Raw genomic sequence first — 17,104 nt, forward strand, 5'->3', positions numbered from 1 at the left:
TTGCAAAGAGGCAGCGCGCGCCAGGGAGGAGGGAGGGGAATGGAGAAGACAGGGGACCTGCGCAGTAGCGCACAGATGAATCCGACGCGCAAAAAGCATCTTGGGGAGGTGATCGTTAGTATGCGCGCGCTGCCTCTTTGCAAAACAGTAGTGTTTGTAAAGCGCCACCTAACGGCATACAGCAGAACTACTGCCTCTATCTAATTCTAGTTTTGCGCTAGACTCTGCTCATGCAGGAAGCAGTCAAAACAAAAAATCTGTTGTCATACGAAATATATTTAATATATTTTTTATTCTAATAGCATCTTGCGGACCCCTCTGGCATAGCTCGCGGACCCCTGGGGGTCCCCGGACCCCCTGTTGGGAACCACTGATCTAGATGCTATACTCATAATGACACAGCCCAGAATTGCATTGGCTTTTTGAGCTGCTGCATCACGTCAAGTTTGTGGTCTACCAAGACTCCTAGATCCTTTTCACATGTACTGCTTTCAAGCCAGGTGTCTCCCATCCTGTATTTGTGCCTTTCTTTTTTTTTCTTTTTTTTTGCCCAAGTGTAGTACCTTACATTTTGTTTCTGCCTCAGTTTCCTCATGTGTTTTTTCTGCCTCAGTGTTTTCCTAATAATGTAATGCCTTTCCCCCTCTCTGCTTTACGCTTCCCTTAAGTTTGCTTCCACTTCAGTTTCATTCATTTTTTTAAATTTCTTCCTCAGTTCCCCTCTAGTTTTTTCTTTCCTTTCTCATTTTTCTGCCTCAGTTTCCCTCATGGGACTTTTTTCCTTCCTCCATTCTTCCTCATTTTCCGGCTTTTCTTCTTCATTTCTGCCTCAGTTTCCATCAAGATGCCCTCCTCCCGTTTTCTTTTGTTTTTTGCAGTTTCCCAAACTGTAGACTTCTCCTTGTCACAAATTAAAATAATTTCATGCAAACAGATGTATCCCAAATATCCAGTGTTAGCAAAATCCTAAAATGCAACAGTTGGGTCTGGCCACTGCCTCTTTTTACTCAGGAGCAAGCCCTACTGACAATGAAAATGTGAAAAATTATTCTATTTCCTTCAAACTGTGATAAGTATACAGAAAAATGGACTCTTGTTAAGTGCCCCAAATAAAAAAAATAAAAAAATAAAAAATAATTAAAATTTATGGGTCATGCTGCAGATACCTTTTCTGATAACCAAATCCAATTAATAATAGTTCTTTGGTATTGTTGATCTATCTATCTTCCCACCATGCCTGATCAATATCCAGTGTATGCGTAGCCAGGGGAGGAAGGAGAAGAGAAATAAAACAATAAAATCCAGGGGATTAGCTACGTTAGGCTTTTCAGCAAAAGCAACCAAGTCTTGTGTCTCCTTTAAAAACTTGCAGATTTATTATGGTATAAGCTTTCATCGATCACAGTCCATTTCATCAGAATAATAAGTAATTTTTATTGGACAGAATCAGTATTTTTGGTGCACCTTTAAGTATGTTCTTAGAGGGCTGGTTCTAGGAACTGTCTCTTTTCTTAGATGCCCAGGCAAGCCTGGGAATAATGCCTTTGTCTGAAATCCTGGTGAGCCATTGCTGCCAGCCAGTGTAGCCAGTACTGAGCTAGATGGGCCAATGGTCTCTGACCTAGAATAAGGCAGCTTCCTCTGTTCCATGGCACACGACAAAGGCCTGGAAACGATGCCTTATGAGGAACGGCTTAGGGAGCTGGGTATGTTTAGCCTGGAGAAGAGAAGGTGAAGGGGCGATATGATAGCCATGTTCAAATATATGAAAGGGTGTCATATGGAGGAGGGAGAAAGGTTGTTTTCTGCTGCTCCAGAGAAGCGGACACGGAGCAATGGATTCAAACTTCAAGAAAGAAGATTCCACCTCAACACTGGGAAGAACTTCCTGACAGTAAGAGCTGTTCGGCAGTGGGATTTGCTGCCAAGGAGTGTGGTGGAGTCTCCGTCTTTGGAGGTCTTTAAGCAGAGGCTTGACAGGCATATGTCAAGAATGCTTTGATGGTGTTTCCTGCTCGGCAGGGGGTTGGATTGGATGGCCCTTGGGGGTCTCTTCCAATTCTATGATTCTATGAAATATATGAAAGGATGTCATATGGAGGAGGGAGAAAGATTGTTTTCTGCTGCTCCAGAGAAGCGGACACGGAGCAATGGATTCAAACTTCAAGAAAGAAGATTCCACCTAAACCTTCGGAAGAACTTCCTGACAGTAAGAGCTGTTCGGCAGTGGGATTTGCTGCCAAGGAGTGTGGTGGAGTCTCCGTCTTTGGAGGTCTTTAAGCAGAGGCTTGACAGGCATATGTCAAGAATGCTTTGATGGTGTTTCCTGCTTGGCAGGGGGTTGGACTGGATGGCCCTTGGGGGTCTCTTCCAATTCTATGATTCTATGATTCTATGACTTTGTGGAAAGTGCTGCTGACTATATATATCTACTGGGCTGGGCCTGAGGAACAGCGCTTTCCTTCCTCCTAGACTGGTCTCCTTCTCTCCTTCCCTCCTCCTATTTGGCCCTCCACCTCCCATTCGCCACCCTTTTCTGTGTGAGGGCATCTTAAGTTCCTTGCCCTGTGTGGCCTTCTGGTTGGGTGGGCATCTCATGGGCAGACCCTGACCACCAATGAATGTTTCAGACTGATGTCACAAGGAAATTTTATAGAATCATAGAATCGTAGAGTTGGAAGAGACCACAAGGACCACACTCCTTGGCAGCAAATTCCACTGTCGAACAGCTCTTACTGTCAGGAAGTTCCTCCTAATCATAGAATCATAGAAGACTTGGACAACACCTCTAGAAGGATACAATACAATGGCTTGACAGGCATATGTCAAGAATGCTTGGATGGTGTTTCCTGCTTGGCAGGGGGTTGGACTGGATGGCCCTTGGGGTCTCTTCCAACTCTATGATTCTATGAAATATATGAAAGGATGTCATATGGTCTCTTCCAACTCTACGATTCTATGATTCTATGAACTTCCTGACAGTAAGAGCTGTTCGGCAGTGGGATTTGCTGCCAAGGAGTGTGGTGGAGTCTCCTCCTTTGGGAGGTCTTGAAGCAGAGGCTCGACAGGCATATGTCCAGAATGCTTGGATGGTGTTTCCTGCTTGGCAGGGGGTTGGACTGGATGGCCCTCGGGGTCTCTTCCAACTCTACGATTCTATGAACTTCCTGACAGTAAGAGCTGTTCGGCAGTGGGATTTGCTGCCAAGGAGTGTGGTGGAGTCTCCTCCTTTGGGAGGTCTTGAAGCAGAGGCTCGACAGGCATATGTCAAGAATGCTTGGATGGTGTTTCCTTCTCGGCAGGGGGTTGGACTGGATGGCCCTTGGGGTCTCTTCCAACTCTACGATTCTATGATTCTATGAACTTCCTGACAGTAAGCTGTTCGGCAGTGGGATATGCTGCCAAGGAGTGTGGTGGAGTCTCCTTCTTGGGAGGTCTCTAAGCAGAGGCTCGACAGGCATATGTCCAGAATGCTTGGATGGTGTTTCCTGCTCGGCAGGGGGTTGGACTGGATGGCCCTTGGGGTCTCTTCCAACTCTAGGATTCTATGATTGTATGATATGATAGCCATGTTCAAATATATGAAAGGGTGTCATATGGAGGAGGGAGAAAGATGGTTTTCTGCTGCTCCAGAGGAGCGGACACGGAGCAATGGATTCAAACTTCAAGAAAGAAGATTCCACCTCAACATCAGGAAGAACTTCCTGACAGTCAGAGCTGTTCGGCAGTGGGATTTGCTGCCAAGGCGTGTGGTGGAGTCTCCTTCTCTGGAGGTCTTGAAGCAGAGGCTTGACAGGCATCTGTCAGGAATGCTTTGATGGTGTTTCCTACTTGGCAGGGGGTTGGACTGGATGGCCCTCGTGGTCTCTTCCAACTCTATGATTCTATGATATGATAGCCATGTTCAAATATATGAAAGCGTGTCATATGGAGGAGGGAGAAAGATGGTTTTCTACAGCTCCAGAGGAGCGGACACGGAGCCATGGATTCAAGCTACAAGAAAGAAGATTCCACCTCAACATTAGGAAGAACTTCCTGACAGTCAGAGCTGTTCGGCAGTGGGATATGCTGCCAAGGAGTAGTGTGGTGAAGTCTCCTCCTTTGGGAGGTCTTTAAGCAGAGGCTCGACAGGCATATGTCCAGAATGCTTGGATGGTGTTTCCTGCTCGGCAGGGGGTTGGACTGGATGGCCCTCGGGGTCTCTTCCAACTCTAGGATTCTATGATATGATAGCCATTTTCAAATATATGAAAGGGTGTCATATGGAGGAGGGAGAAAGATGGTTTTCTGCTTCTCCAGAGGAGCGGACACGGAGCAATGGATTCAAACTTCAAGAAAGAAGATTCCACCTCAACATCAGGAAGAACTTCCTGACAGTCAGAGCTGTTCGGCAGTGGGATTTGCTGCCGAGGAGTGTGGTGGAGTCTCCTTCTTGGGAGGTCTTGAAGCAGAGGCTTGACAGGCATATGTCCAGAATGCTTGGATGGTGTTTCCTGCTTGGCAGGGGGTTGGACTGGATGGCCCTTGGGGTCTCTTCCAACTCTAGGATTCTATGATTCTATGAACTTCCTGACAGTAAGAGCTGTTCGGCAGTGGGATTTGCTGCCAAGGAGTGTGGTGGAGTCTCCTCCTTTGGGAGGTCTCTAAGCAGAGGCTCGACAGGCATATGTCCAGAATGCTTGGATGGTGTTTCCTGCTCGGCAGGGGGGGTTGGACTCTACGATTCTATGCCTCCGCCCTCGCCGCCTGCCGTAGGTCCCCTTTCCCGCCCCGGGAGCTCCCGTGGCGCGCCCGCCTCCTCCCTCCCTTTCTTCTTCCCCGTCGCCTCCTCCAGTGTTTCCCCACCAGTGGGCCTCCCGATGTTTCGGGACTACCACTCCCATCATTCCTGACCCCTGGTCTTGCTAGCTAGGGATGATGGGAGTTGTAGTCCCAAAACATCTGGAAGCACACTGGTTGAGAAACACTGGCATAGGCAACCTTTGGCTCCCCGATGTTGTGGAACTACGACTCCCATGATCCCTCGCCCACAGGGCCAGCGGTCAGGGATCATGGGAGTTGTAGTTCCAAAAACATCTGTGAGCCAAAGGCTGCCTATGCCTGGCCCTGGGATAGGCATAGTAGGCAACCTTTGGCTCCCCGATGTTGTGGAACTACGACTCCCATGATCCCTCGCTCACAGGGCCAGCGGTCAGGGATCATGGGAGTTGTAGTTCCAAAAACATCTGTGAGCCAAAGGCTGCCTATGCCTGGCCCTGGGATAGGCATAGTAGGCAACCTTTGGCTCCCCGATGTTGTGGAACTACGACTCCCATGATCCCTCGCTCACAGGGCCAGCGGTCAGGGATCATGGGAGTTGTAGTTCCAAAACACCGGGGAGCCAAAGGCTGCCTATGCCTGGCCCTGGGACAGGCATAGGCCAGTGTTTCTCAACCAGTGTGCCTCCAGATGTTTTGGGACTACAACTCCCATCATTCCTGACCCCTGGTCTTGCTAGTTGGGGATGATGGGAGTTGTAGTCCCCAAACATCTGGAGGCCCCCTGGTGGGGAAACACTGGCCTCCTCCGTCCCCGGTGCTCCGCCTCGGCTCCGCCCCAACGTGACGCATCACTCGGGGAGAGGGAGACGCCGGGAGGAGCCTAATTCTCCTCCTCCTCCTCCTCCTCCTCCTCCTCCTCCTCCTCCTCCTCCTCCTCCTCCTCCTCCTCTGCGCCCTCGGTCCTGGGCGAGCCGAGCGCCGCGCTCCCGGCTCCGGCTTCCTCCCGCTCGTCGCCGCGGCGGACTCGCCGTCGGGGCTGCCGGGCGATGCTCTCGCTTGCAAGATGCCGGTCAAGCTCAGGATCCGCTACAACCTGGTGGACGACGCCGGAGACGCGCGGCTGCCGCTGCACAACGAGGAAGCCTTCCAGCACGGGATCCACTTCCAGGCCAAGGTGAGCCGCCGTTTGTGCGCCTTTACGCGCGGGATCGCGCGCTCGCTGCTTTCTTCGGGCCGTAGGTCCGGTCCCCCACCCCCTCGTTGCGGGTTGTCACCTCCAAAGAAAGAGGTCTGCAGGCGCCGTTGCGCGCCTTTACGCACGGGATCCCGCGCTCGCTGCTTCCCCCAGGCCGTAGGTCCGGTCCCCCACCCCCTCGTTGCGGGTTGTCACCTCCAAAGAAAGAGGTCTGCAGGCGCCGTTGCGCGCCTTTACGCGCGGGATCCCGCGCTCGCTGCTTCCTCCAGGCCCTAGGTCCGGCCCCCCACCCCCTCGTTGCGGGTTGTCACCTCCAAAGAAAGAGGTCTGCAGGCGCCGTTGCGCGCCTTTACGCGCGGGATCCCGCGCTCGCTGCTTCCTCCGGGCCGTAGGTCCGGTCCCCCACCCCCTCTGGCGACACCCCAGCCGGGTTCTCTCCAGACCCCCCCGCAGCAGCCGCGGGGCGCGGGTGGTCACCTCCAAAGAAAGAGGTCTGGAGGCGCCTTTACGCGCGGGATCCCGCGCTCGCTGCTTCCTCCAGGCCGTAGGTCCGGTTCCCCACCCCCTCTGGCGACACCCCAGCCGGGTTCTCTCCAGACCCCCCCCCCCCGCAGCCGCCGCGGGGCGCGGGTTGTCACCTCCAAAGAAAGAGGTCTGCCCGGGCATGTGCAGAGTGCTCCTCGAGACTGGGCATGTTTAGCCTGGAGAAGAGAAGGTGAAGGGGTGATATGATAGCCATGTTCAAATATATGAAAGGATGTCATATGGAGGAGGGAGAAAGATTGAGTCAGCAGTGTGATGCAGCAGCTCAAAAAGCCAATGCAATTCTGGGCTGCATCAAGAGGAGTATAGCATCTAGATCAAGGGAAGTAATAGTACCACTGTATTCTGCTCTGGTCAGACCTCGCCTGGAGTACTGTGTCCAGTTCTGGGCACCACAGTTCAAGAAGGAGACTGACAAGCTGGAACGTGTCCAGAAGAGGGCAACCAAAATGGTCAAAGGCCTGGAAACGATGCCTTATGAGGAACGGCTTAGGGAGCTGGGTATGTTTAGCCTGGAGAAGAGAAGGTTAAGGGGTGATATGATACCCATGTTCAAATATATGAAAGGATGTCATATGGAGGAGGGAGAAAGGTTGTTTTCTGCTGCTCCAGAGAAGCGGACACGGAGCAACGGATTCAAACTACAAGAAAGAAAATTCCACCTAAACATTAGGAAGAACTTCCTGACAGTAAGAGCTGTTCGGCAGTGGAATTTGCTGCCAAGGAGTGTGGTGGAGTCTGCTTCTTTGGAGGTCTTTAAGCAGAGGCTTGACAGCCATCTGTCAGGAATGCTTTGATGGTGTTTCCTGCTTGGCAGGGGGTTGGACTGGATGGCCCTTGTGGTCTCTTCCAACTCTATGATTCTATGATTCTAGGTCTGCCCGGGCATGTGCAGAGTGCTCCTCGAGACTGGGCATGTTTAGCCTGGAGAAGAGAAGGTTAAGGGGTGATATGATAGCCATGTTCAAAGATATGAAAGGGTGTCATATGGAGGAGGGAGAAAGATTGTTTTCTGCTGCTCCAGAGAAGCGGACACGGAGCAATGGATTCAAGCTACAAGAAAGAAGATTCCACCTCAACATTAGGAAGAACTTCCTGACAGTAAGAGCTGTTCGGCAGTGGAATTTGCTACCGAGGAGTGTGGTGGAGTCTCCTTCTTTGGAGGTCTTTAAGCAGAGGCTTGACAGGCATATGTCAAGAATGCTTGGATGGTGTTTCCTGCTTGGCAGGGGGTTTGACTGGATGGCCCTTGTGGTCTCTTCCAACTCTAGGATTCTATGATTCTATGAACTTCCTGACAGTAAGAGCTGCTCGACAGTGGGATTTGCTGCCAAGGAGTGTGGTGGAGTCTCCTTCTTGGGAGGTCTTTAAGCAGAGGCTTGACAGGCATATGTCCAGAATGCTTTGATGGTGTTTCCTGCTCGGCAGGGGGTTGGACTGGATGGCCCTTGTGGTCTCTTCCAACTCTACGATTCTATGATCTGCGTGCAAGACAGGTGCTCTTCTATGGAGCCACTGTTGACAGTTGAAGAGCGCCCCATGTGCTAAGGTAGGTTGCGGGAAAGGCGAGGCACCAGGAGTGGTAGGTATAGACTTGACCAGGGGTCCCCAAACTAAGGCCCGGGGGCCGGATGCGGCCCAATCGCCTTCTAAATCCGGCCCGCGGACGGTCCGGTAATCAGCATGTTTTTACATGAGTAGAATGTGTCCTTTTATTTAAAATGCATCTCTGGGTTATTTGTGGGGCATAGGAATTCGTTCATATTCGTTCATATGGGCAATAACAATAATAATAATAATAATAATAATAATCCTATATAATAAAGTCCCTGTGTCTCTGCGTCCAGTCCCTGTGTTCCTGTGTCCGTGCTACTGCGCATGTGCCCCACGGACGCACACACACACACGCTCTCCCCCCCCAACCCTCTGCCTCCGCGCACTCCCCGTCCCCGCGCACTCTCTCGTGCCCTCGAGCCGGGGGGGGGGCGGAATGCGGTTCTCTCTCCCTCAATGGCTTCCCCTCCAAACCGCCCTTCCGCGCCTCGCCTCCCGACTAATGGCATGAGGGGAAGAGGGGAAGGGACCGCCTCCTCCTCCTCCTGACAACCCTTATTTACTACTAGTGTCATTCAGCCCGTTAAATAAACGGGCGCTAGAACATATGTGAGAGGAGCGGCGGGGCCGCGGCCTTCCCTCCTCCCTCTCTGCGCTCGGCCGTGGGCCACTACGGGAGAGCGAGTTGGTTTACTTGCATCCCTGGTGTGCCCCGCGGCCGAGCGCAGAGAGGGAGGAGGGAAGGCCGCGGCCCCGCCGCTCCTCTCACATATGTTCTAGCGCCCGTGTATTTAACGGGCTGAATGACACTAGTAGTAAATAAGGGTGTGAATGCACAGAGCATGGGGTACAGGGGCAAATTGGAACAGGGGCAAATTGTTCCAAAATTCTTTAACGAATCACTCCTGGCTTTGCTCTCTCTCTCCCTTCAGTACATTGGCAGTCTGGACGTGCCAAGACCCAACAGTCGCGTGGAGATAGTGGCCGCGATGAGGAGGATCCGGGTGAGTCATTGTGTCTTCCTTCCTTCCTTCCTTCCTTCCTTCCTTCCTTCCTTCCTTCCTTCCTTCCTTCCTTCCTTCCTTCCTTCCCCTCCCCAACCTGCAAATATCTTCTGCTTACTTTCAGCCACTCAATTAAGCAATCAGAAAAATGTTCTCTTCCCCCTGTGCCCATAGCTGCCAAGTACCCCGTTTTCCCCGGGAAACCCCCCGTTTTTACTTACCTTTCCCCGGCGGTCCCCCGTATCACTTTGTCTCCCGTTTTTCTCCGTTCTTTTCTCCTGCCGGCGGCCCTTATATTTTTTCTGATTTGCCCTTCTATGGGCACCAAAAATGCCCGCCGCCGGCTTCAAAAGTAGCTTCTACGCATGACCGGAAGTGCATAGACACGACTTCCGGTGTCGCCCCGCCCATCTATGGGCACAAAAAATGGCCGACGCCGGAAGTCGCGTCGACGCACTTCCGGACATGTGTAGAAGCTACTTTTGAAGCCGCCGGCGGCCATTTTTGGTGCCCATAGAAGGGCAAAGCGACGTCGACGCAACGTCCGGTGTCACACGGCTGCCGGTCCCGGATTCTGCAGTCCGGGACTTGGAAGGTAAGCCTGTGCCTTGTTCTATGCCACCTCAAAAAAAAGAAGAAGCACGCTTCGCCAGGAGGCATTCAACCAGAAGGCTGGCTGGGCTCCACTTCACATACGCCCCCCCACTGCCCCCCAATGGCTGAGCCCCACAGATGAGCTGAGATTCCTCCTGGAACAGAAGCCCGGATTCTCTCAGTTGGCTAGATGGCCTTTGGGGAATGAATGGCTCCAGCTTAGGAGCTGTCTCCTAAGTACCACTGTATTCTGCTCTGGTCAGACCTCACCTGGAGTACCGTGTCCAGTTCTGGGCACCACAGTTCAAGAAGGATACTGACCAGCTGGAACGTGTCCAGAAGAGGGCAACCCAAATGGTCAAAGGCCTGGAAACGATGCCTTATGAGGAACGGCTTAGGGAGCTGGGTATGTTTAGCCTGGAGAAGAGAAGGTTAAGGGGTGATATGATAACCATGTTCAAATATATAAAAGGATGTCATATGGAGGAGGGAGAAAGGTTGTTTTCTGCTGCTCCAGAGAAGCGGACACGGAGCAATGGATTCAAACTTCAAGAAAGAAGATTCCACCTCAACATGAGGAAGAACCTCCTGACAGTAAGAGCTGTTCGGCAGTGGGATTTGCTGCCAAGGAGTGTGGTGGAGTCTCCTTCTTTGGAGGTCTTGAAGCAGAGGCTTGACAGGCACATGTCAAGAATGCTTTGATGGTGTTTCCTGCTTGGCAAGGGGTTGGACTGGATGGCCCTTGTGGTGTCTTCCAACTCTATGATTCTATGATTCTATGAATTTAATTTAGGGAGGCCATAGTTAAAGGCTTGCCAAATGCACACCCAGAAAGGAAGCAGGACTGAATGTGGATCCCCTGGGGCTGGATCCTATTGTGTTTCACTGAGCAAGGGGAGTAGCCTCTGAGCACACGCAAAGTGCCACTGTCCCTCTTTTCTGAATACCTGCAGGCAGCTCTCATATACCTTGGTTTAAGCAACAGGACTCCTGTTGCTTTGAAGATTCCACCTCAACCTTAGGAAGAACATCCTGACAGTCAGAGCTGTTCGGCAGTGGGATTTGCTGCCAAGGAGTGTGGGGGAGTCTCCTTCTTTGGAGGTCTTGAAGCAGAGGCTGGACAGGCGCATGTCAAGAATGCTTGGATCGTGTTTCCTGCTCGGCAGGGGGTTGGACTGGATGGCCCTTGGGGTCTCTTCCAACGCTATGATTCTATGATTCTAATAGTATAACCACCTAAACATTAGGAGGAACTTCCTGACAGTAAGAGCTGTTCGGCAGTGGGATTTGCTGCCGAGGAGTGTGGTGGAGTCTCCTCCTTTGGAGGTCTTTAAGCAGAGGCTTGACAGGCACATGTCAGGAATGCTTTGATGGTGTTTCCTGCTTGGCAGGGGGGTTGGACTGGATGGCCCTTGTGGTCTCTTCCAACGCTATGATTCTATGATTCTAATAGTATAACCACCTAAACATTAGGAAGAACTTCCTGACAGTAAGAGCTGTTCGGCAGTGGGATTTGCTGCCAAGGAATGTGGTGGAGTCTCCTTCTTTGGAGGTCTTAAAGCAGAGGCTTGACAGGCATATGTCAAGAATGCTTGGATGGTGTTTCCTGCTTGGCAGGGGGTTGGACTGGATGGCCCTTGGGGTCTCTTCCAACTCTACGATTCTATGATTCTATGAAATATATTAAAGGATGTCATATAGAGGAGGGAGAAAGATTGTTTTCTGCTGCTCCAGAGAAGCGGACACGGAGCAATGGATTCAAACTTCAAGAAAGAAGATTCCACCTCAACATTAGGAAGAACTTTCTGACAGTAAGAGCTGTTCGGCAGTGGGATTTGCTGCCGAGGAGTGTGGTGGAGTCTCCTCCTTTGGAGGTCTTGAAACAGAGGCTTGACAGGCGCATGTCAAGAATGCTTTGATCGTGTTTCCTGCTCGGCATGGGGTTGGACTGGATGGCCCTCGGGGTCTCTTCCAACTCTACGATTCTATGATTCGGTTTTAAGGCATCCCTTTCTCATGAAGGCGATGGATGTGGGATTCAGCTGAAGCGTTTCAGGGCAGAATGGTTTACTTGGAAGCCATGCTGGTAACGTTTTCCATAGCACAGGTGTCCCCCCTTGCTGCTCAGGGTGGGTGGGGAACCCAAAATCAGTGGGGAGGGGGGGGGGAAGCCCTCCATTCTTTTGGGAGCGCCTGGATCCGCCCCCTGCCCCCCCTCCCCAGGCTGCTTTCTTGGCAAGAGGTGTTCTTTAACAAACAGAGAGAAAGCTCGTCCCTTGGAGCAGAATGCCAATTTGGCGGGGGTCAATTTGGTGCAGTAATAATAATAATAATAATTTATTATTTATACCCCGCCCATCTGGGTATATTATACCCCTTCATTGTGAACTAATCGACATCAATGTTAGGTTTCACGGAGAGCAAGAAGAGTTGCCTACTCTTATTTTATGCAATATTTATTTATTGAACATGTTGATAATTGACATGAAACACCAAGGGTTTTGAACAAATGATATGGAACGATGAAGCAAACGGGGTCCTAAACAAGTAAACATAAACATTAAACAATAATAATAATAATAATAATAATAATTTATTATTTATACCCCGCCCATCTGGCCGGGTTCCCCCAGCCACTCTGGGCGGCTTCCAAAAAAAACGGAAATTCTAAAATGCAGAAATCCATCAAACATTAAAAGCTTCCCTAAACAGAGGGGCAACCGAGCTTCTCGCTGGCTTGGCTTGTCATTAAGGCTAAGCTAAGCCTGCATTTAAATGTGTTTTTTTTTTTTCCTGCGTTATAAATTTCCCAGCCTCTCTCCTGAATTATTAGTAGCCTCCTGGAGCTACTGCAGACTTTTCCTGCGATTGACTGAGCTGTAGCTAATCCTCCCTCCTCCCCAGCCAATTCCTCCAGCTTTGACGGCGACAGCGGGATGTCATTATTCTTGCCGCTTGAATATTAAGTGGGGGGGGGGCGGGCGATTGCTGCGCTTTTTGGCAGGCACATCCTGGGCCCCATTGCATTCTGGCTCTTTGTAGCCTGTGCTTGCTTTCAGAACCTGGGGGTGGTGTAGGAAAGGGCCTCACCCTGAGTCCACCCGCTTTTTTTTTCTTTTTTTTTACAATATTTTTTATTATCCAATGTTTGATGGATCTCTGTATTTTAATGTTTGATGGATTTCTGTGTTTTAGAATTTCTGTTTTGTTGGAAGCCGCCCAGAGTGGCTGGGGGAACCCGGCCAGATGGGCGGGGTATAAATAATAAATTATTATTATTATTATTATTATTATTATTATTATTATTATTATTATTATTATTATTATTAGGTTTTCCCAGAATAGAAAAGGAACAAAAAAGCATTACGAAAAGGATAAAAAACTGAAAAACGAAAAAATACGGAATAGAAAAAGTCCAGAGAAGCGGACACGGAGCAATGGATTCAAACTACAAGAAAGAAGGTTCCACCTCAACGTTAGGAAGAACTTCCTGACAGTCAGAGCTGTTCGGCAGTGGGATTTGCTGCCAAGGAGTGTGGTGGAGTCTCCTTCTTTGGGAGGTCTTTAAGCAGAGGCTTGACAGGCATATGTCAAGAATGCTTTGATGGTGTTTCCTGCTTGGCAGGGGGTTGGACTGGATGGCCCTTGTGGTATCTCCCAACTCTACGATTCTATGATTAGGAAGAACGTCCTGACAGTAAGAGCTGTTCGGCAGTGGAATTTGCTGCCAAGGAGTGTGGTGGAGTCTCCTTCTTTGGGAGGTCTTTAAGCAGAGGCTTGACAGGCATATGTCAAGAATGCTTTGATGGTGTTTCCTGCTTGGCAGGGGGTTGGACTGGATGGCCCTTGGGGTCTCTCCCAACTCTACGATTCTATGATTAGGAAGAACGTCCTGACAGTAAGAGCTGTTCGGCAGTGGGATTTGCTGCCAAGGAGTGTGGTGGAGTCTCCTTCTTGGGAGGTCTTTAAGCAGAGGCTTGACAGGCATATGTCAAGAATGCTTTGATGGTGTTTCCTGCTTGGCAGGGGGTTGGACTGGATGGTCCTTGTGGTCTCTTCCAACTCTACGATTCTATGATTAGGAAGAACGTCCTGACAGTAAGAGCTGTTCGGCAGTGGAATTTGCTGCCAAGGAGTGTGGTGGAGTCTCCTTCTTTGGGGGTCTTTAAGCAGAGGCTTGACAGGCATATGTCAAGAATGCTTTGATGGTGTTTCCTGCTTGGCAGGGGGTTGGACTGGATGGCCCTTGGGGTCTCTCCCAACTCTACGATTCTATGATTAGGAAGAACGTCCTGACAGTAAGAGCTGTTCGGCAGTGGGATTTGCTGCCAAGGAGTGTGGTGGAGTCTCCTTCTTGGGAGGTCTTTAAGCAGAGGCTTGACAGGCATATGTCAAGAAGGCTTTGATGGTGTTTCCTGCTTGGCAGGGGGGTTGGACTGGATGGCCCTTGTGGTCTCTTCCAACTCTACGATTCTATGATTAGGAAGAACTTCCTGACAGTAAGAGTTGTTCGGCAGTGGGATTTGCTACCGAGGAGTGCGGTGGAGTCTCCTTCTTTGGAGGTCTTTAAGCAGAGGCTTGACAGGCATATGTCAGGAATGCTTTGATGGTGTTTCCTGCTTGGCAGGGGGTTGGACTGGATGGCCCTTGGGGTCTCTTCCAACTCTATGATTCTTTGATTCTATGAAAACATAAAATTAAAAACAATTAATTCTTTGGATGTTTACATTGCATATGCGGACCCCCTCGGGGTCCCTTCCCCTGTGGTTCTCCATCATCTAAAATTCTAACCCATTTTAATCACCTCATATCATCTAATTTTAATTCTCAATTAACATATTCATATTTCCCACAGTTTATTGACAACCTAATTCTACTCTTAATATATCACTTTTGCATATATATTTTTAGATATAACTTAAAATCTTTCCATTCTTCTTCCATCGCTTCCTCTCCCCGGTTGCGGATTCATAGAATCATAGAATCATAGAGTTGGAAGAGACCACAAGGGCCATCCAGTCCCACCCCCTGCCAAGCAGGAAACACCATCAAAGCATTCCTGACATATGCCTGTCAAGCCTCTGCTTAAAGACCTCCAAAGAAGGAGACTCCACCACACTCCTTGGTAACAAATCCCACTGCCGAACAGCTCTTACTGTCAGGAAGTTCTTCCTAATGTTGAGGTGGTTATACTATTAGAATCATAGAATCATAGAGTTGGAAGAGACCCCAAGGGCCATCCAGTCCAACCCCCTGCCAAGCAGGAAACACCATCAAAGCTTTCTCTCTGACTTTCTCTCCAAATGATTTTATTTGGGGTTTGGGGAGAGCTGTTTTATTTGCTACAACACACACACAAAAAAACTGCTCCGTCCTGCGGCTTCATTCAGAACCCGCTTTAATGAACATTTAAGTGCTGCGGCCGCATCAGGGGCCGTTTCAGTCTGACAGCCCCCCACCCCACAAGTGGTCTTTGCACAATCCCCCTGCAGGCCTGGGCTGCCTGCCTGCCTCCCTCTTGAGCCGAGATAAAAGTAGCCCGGTGCTTCCGGCTGAGAGAGAGAGAGAGAGGAAGGTCGGGGGGGGGGGGGGCTTTGCAGTTTGCAATGAACCAAAATCAGGATGGGGAATGCAGCGGGTGCAAATGGTTGCATTTACAAATTGACCGTCATGAAATCCAGAGGTGGAAATTGAATCATAGAATCCTAGAGTTGGAAGAGACCCCGAGGGCCATCCAGTCCAACCCCCTGCCAAGCAGGAAACACCATCAAAGCATTCCTGACAGATGGCTGTCGAGCCTCTGCTTAAAGACCTCCAAAGAAGGAGACTCCGCCACACTCCTTGGCAGCAAATTCCACTGCCGAACAGCTCTTACTGTTAGGAAGTTCTTCCTAATCATAGAATCGTAGAGTTGGAAGAGACCACAAGGGCCATCCAGTCCAACCCCCTGCCAAGCAGGAATCACCATCAAAGCATTCCTGACAGATGGCTGTCAAGCCTCTGCTTCAAGACCTCCAAAGGAGGAGACTCCACCACACTCCTTGGCAGCAAATCCCACTGCCGAACAGCTCTTACTGTCAGGAAGTTCTTCCTAATGTTGAGGTGGAATTTTCTTTCTTGTGGTTTGAATCCATTGCTCCGTGTCCGCTTCTCTGGAGCAGCAGAAAACAACCTTTCACCCTCCTCTATATGACATCCTTTGATATATTTGAACATGGTTATCATATCACCCCTTAACCTTCTCTTCTCCAGGCTAAACATACCCAGCTCCCTAAGCCGTTCCTCATAAGGCATTGGATAATAATATAATAATTGGATAATAATAATTGGATAATAATAATAATAATAATAATAATAATAATAATAATAATTTATTATTTATACCCCGCCCATCTGGCCGGGTCTCCCCAGCCACTCTGGGCGGCTTCCAACAGAAGAATAAAACACAACAATCTATTCAACATTAAAAGCCTCCCCCTGAACTTCAGGGCTGCCTTCTAAAAGTCTGGTAGTTGTTTTCCTCTTTGACATCTGCCGGGAGGGCGTTCCACAGGGCGGGCGCCACCACCGAGAAGGCCCTCCGCCTGGTTCCCTGCAACTTGGCTTCTCGCAACGAGGGAACCGCCAGAAGGCCCTCGGCGCTGGACCTCAGTGTCCGGGCAGAACGATGGGGGTGGAGACGCTCCTTCAGGTATACCGGACCGAGGCCGTTCAGGGCTTTCAAGGTCAGCACCAACACTTTGAATTGTGCTCGGAAACGTACTGGGAGCCAATGTAGATCTTTCAGGACCGGTGTTATGTGGTCCCGGCGGCCGCTCCCAGTCCCCAGTCTAGCTGCCGCATTCTGGATTAGTTGTAGTTTCCAGGTCACCTTCAAGGGTAGCCCCACGTAGAGCGCATTGCAGTAGTCCAAGCGGGAGATAACCAGAGCATGCACCACTCTGGCGAGACAGTCCGCGGGCAGGTAGGGTCTCATCCTGCGTACCAGATGGAGCTGATAGACAGCTGCCCTATTTTTATCCACTAGCCAAGTGTCTGCCCTTGGAAAGGTGTGGTGTGCAAAGCCTTGGGGCCAAGCTGAATGGCAACCGGCCCTCCTAATGCGTCTCTCTGCCCTCTTCCTCCCCGCAGTATGAATTTAAGGCCAAGAACATCAAAAAGAAGAAGGTCAACATCATTATCTCGGTGGACGGAGTGAAGGTGATCTTGCGCAAGAAGCAGAAGGTGAGGAGTGGGGGCCTAGGCGAGTCATGCTGGTAGAGCTGGGAGGGGGCAGGGAAAGGGCCCCCCACCCACCCACTCATCCTGCCAAAAAAATGATCAAGGGGGATGGAGGGCAAACTCCCTTAGCAACATCCTGGACTGACCGAACCCAAAGGGTGCTCATCAATGGCTCCTCCTCATCCTGGAGAGTAGTGACTAGTGGGAAGAGCCACAGGGTTCTGTCTTGGGCC

The 17,104-nt window shown here is 50.3% G+C and overlaps 1 protein-coding gene across 3 annotated transcripts in view; it reads left to right on the top strand.

The window, feature by feature from the left end:
• Positions 1-5,673: 5,673 nt before the first annotated feature.
• The window catches only part of LOC118078308 (carboxyl-terminal PDZ ligand of neuronal nitric oxide synthase protein), a 50,339-nt gene continuing 38,908 nt past the window's right edge, over positions 5,674-17,104 (top strand). Inside the window, exons 1-3 of one of the 3 annotated variants that reach the window (XM_060270607.2) lie at positions 5,674-5,934; positions 8,985-9,056; positions 16,782-16,874. In XM_060270607.2, the coding sequence (XP_060126590.2) occupies positions 5,824-5,934; positions 8,985-9,056; positions 16,782-16,874 (276 nt within the window). In that variant the 5' untranslated portion in view covers positions 5,674-5,823. The remainder of the gene's footprint in view (positions 5,935-8,984; positions 9,057-16,781; positions 16,875-17,104) is intronic. The other 2 variants (XM_060270606.2, XM_060270608.2) reach the window with 2 other exon arrangements.

This window comes from Zootoca vivipara, chromosome Z2, assembly GCF_965207765.1.
Source record: "Zootoca vivipara chromosome Z2, rZooViv2.hap1.1, whole genome shotgun sequence".
NCBI lineage: Eukaryota > Metazoa > Chordata > Lepidosauria > Squamata > Lacertidae > Zootoca > Zootoca vivipara.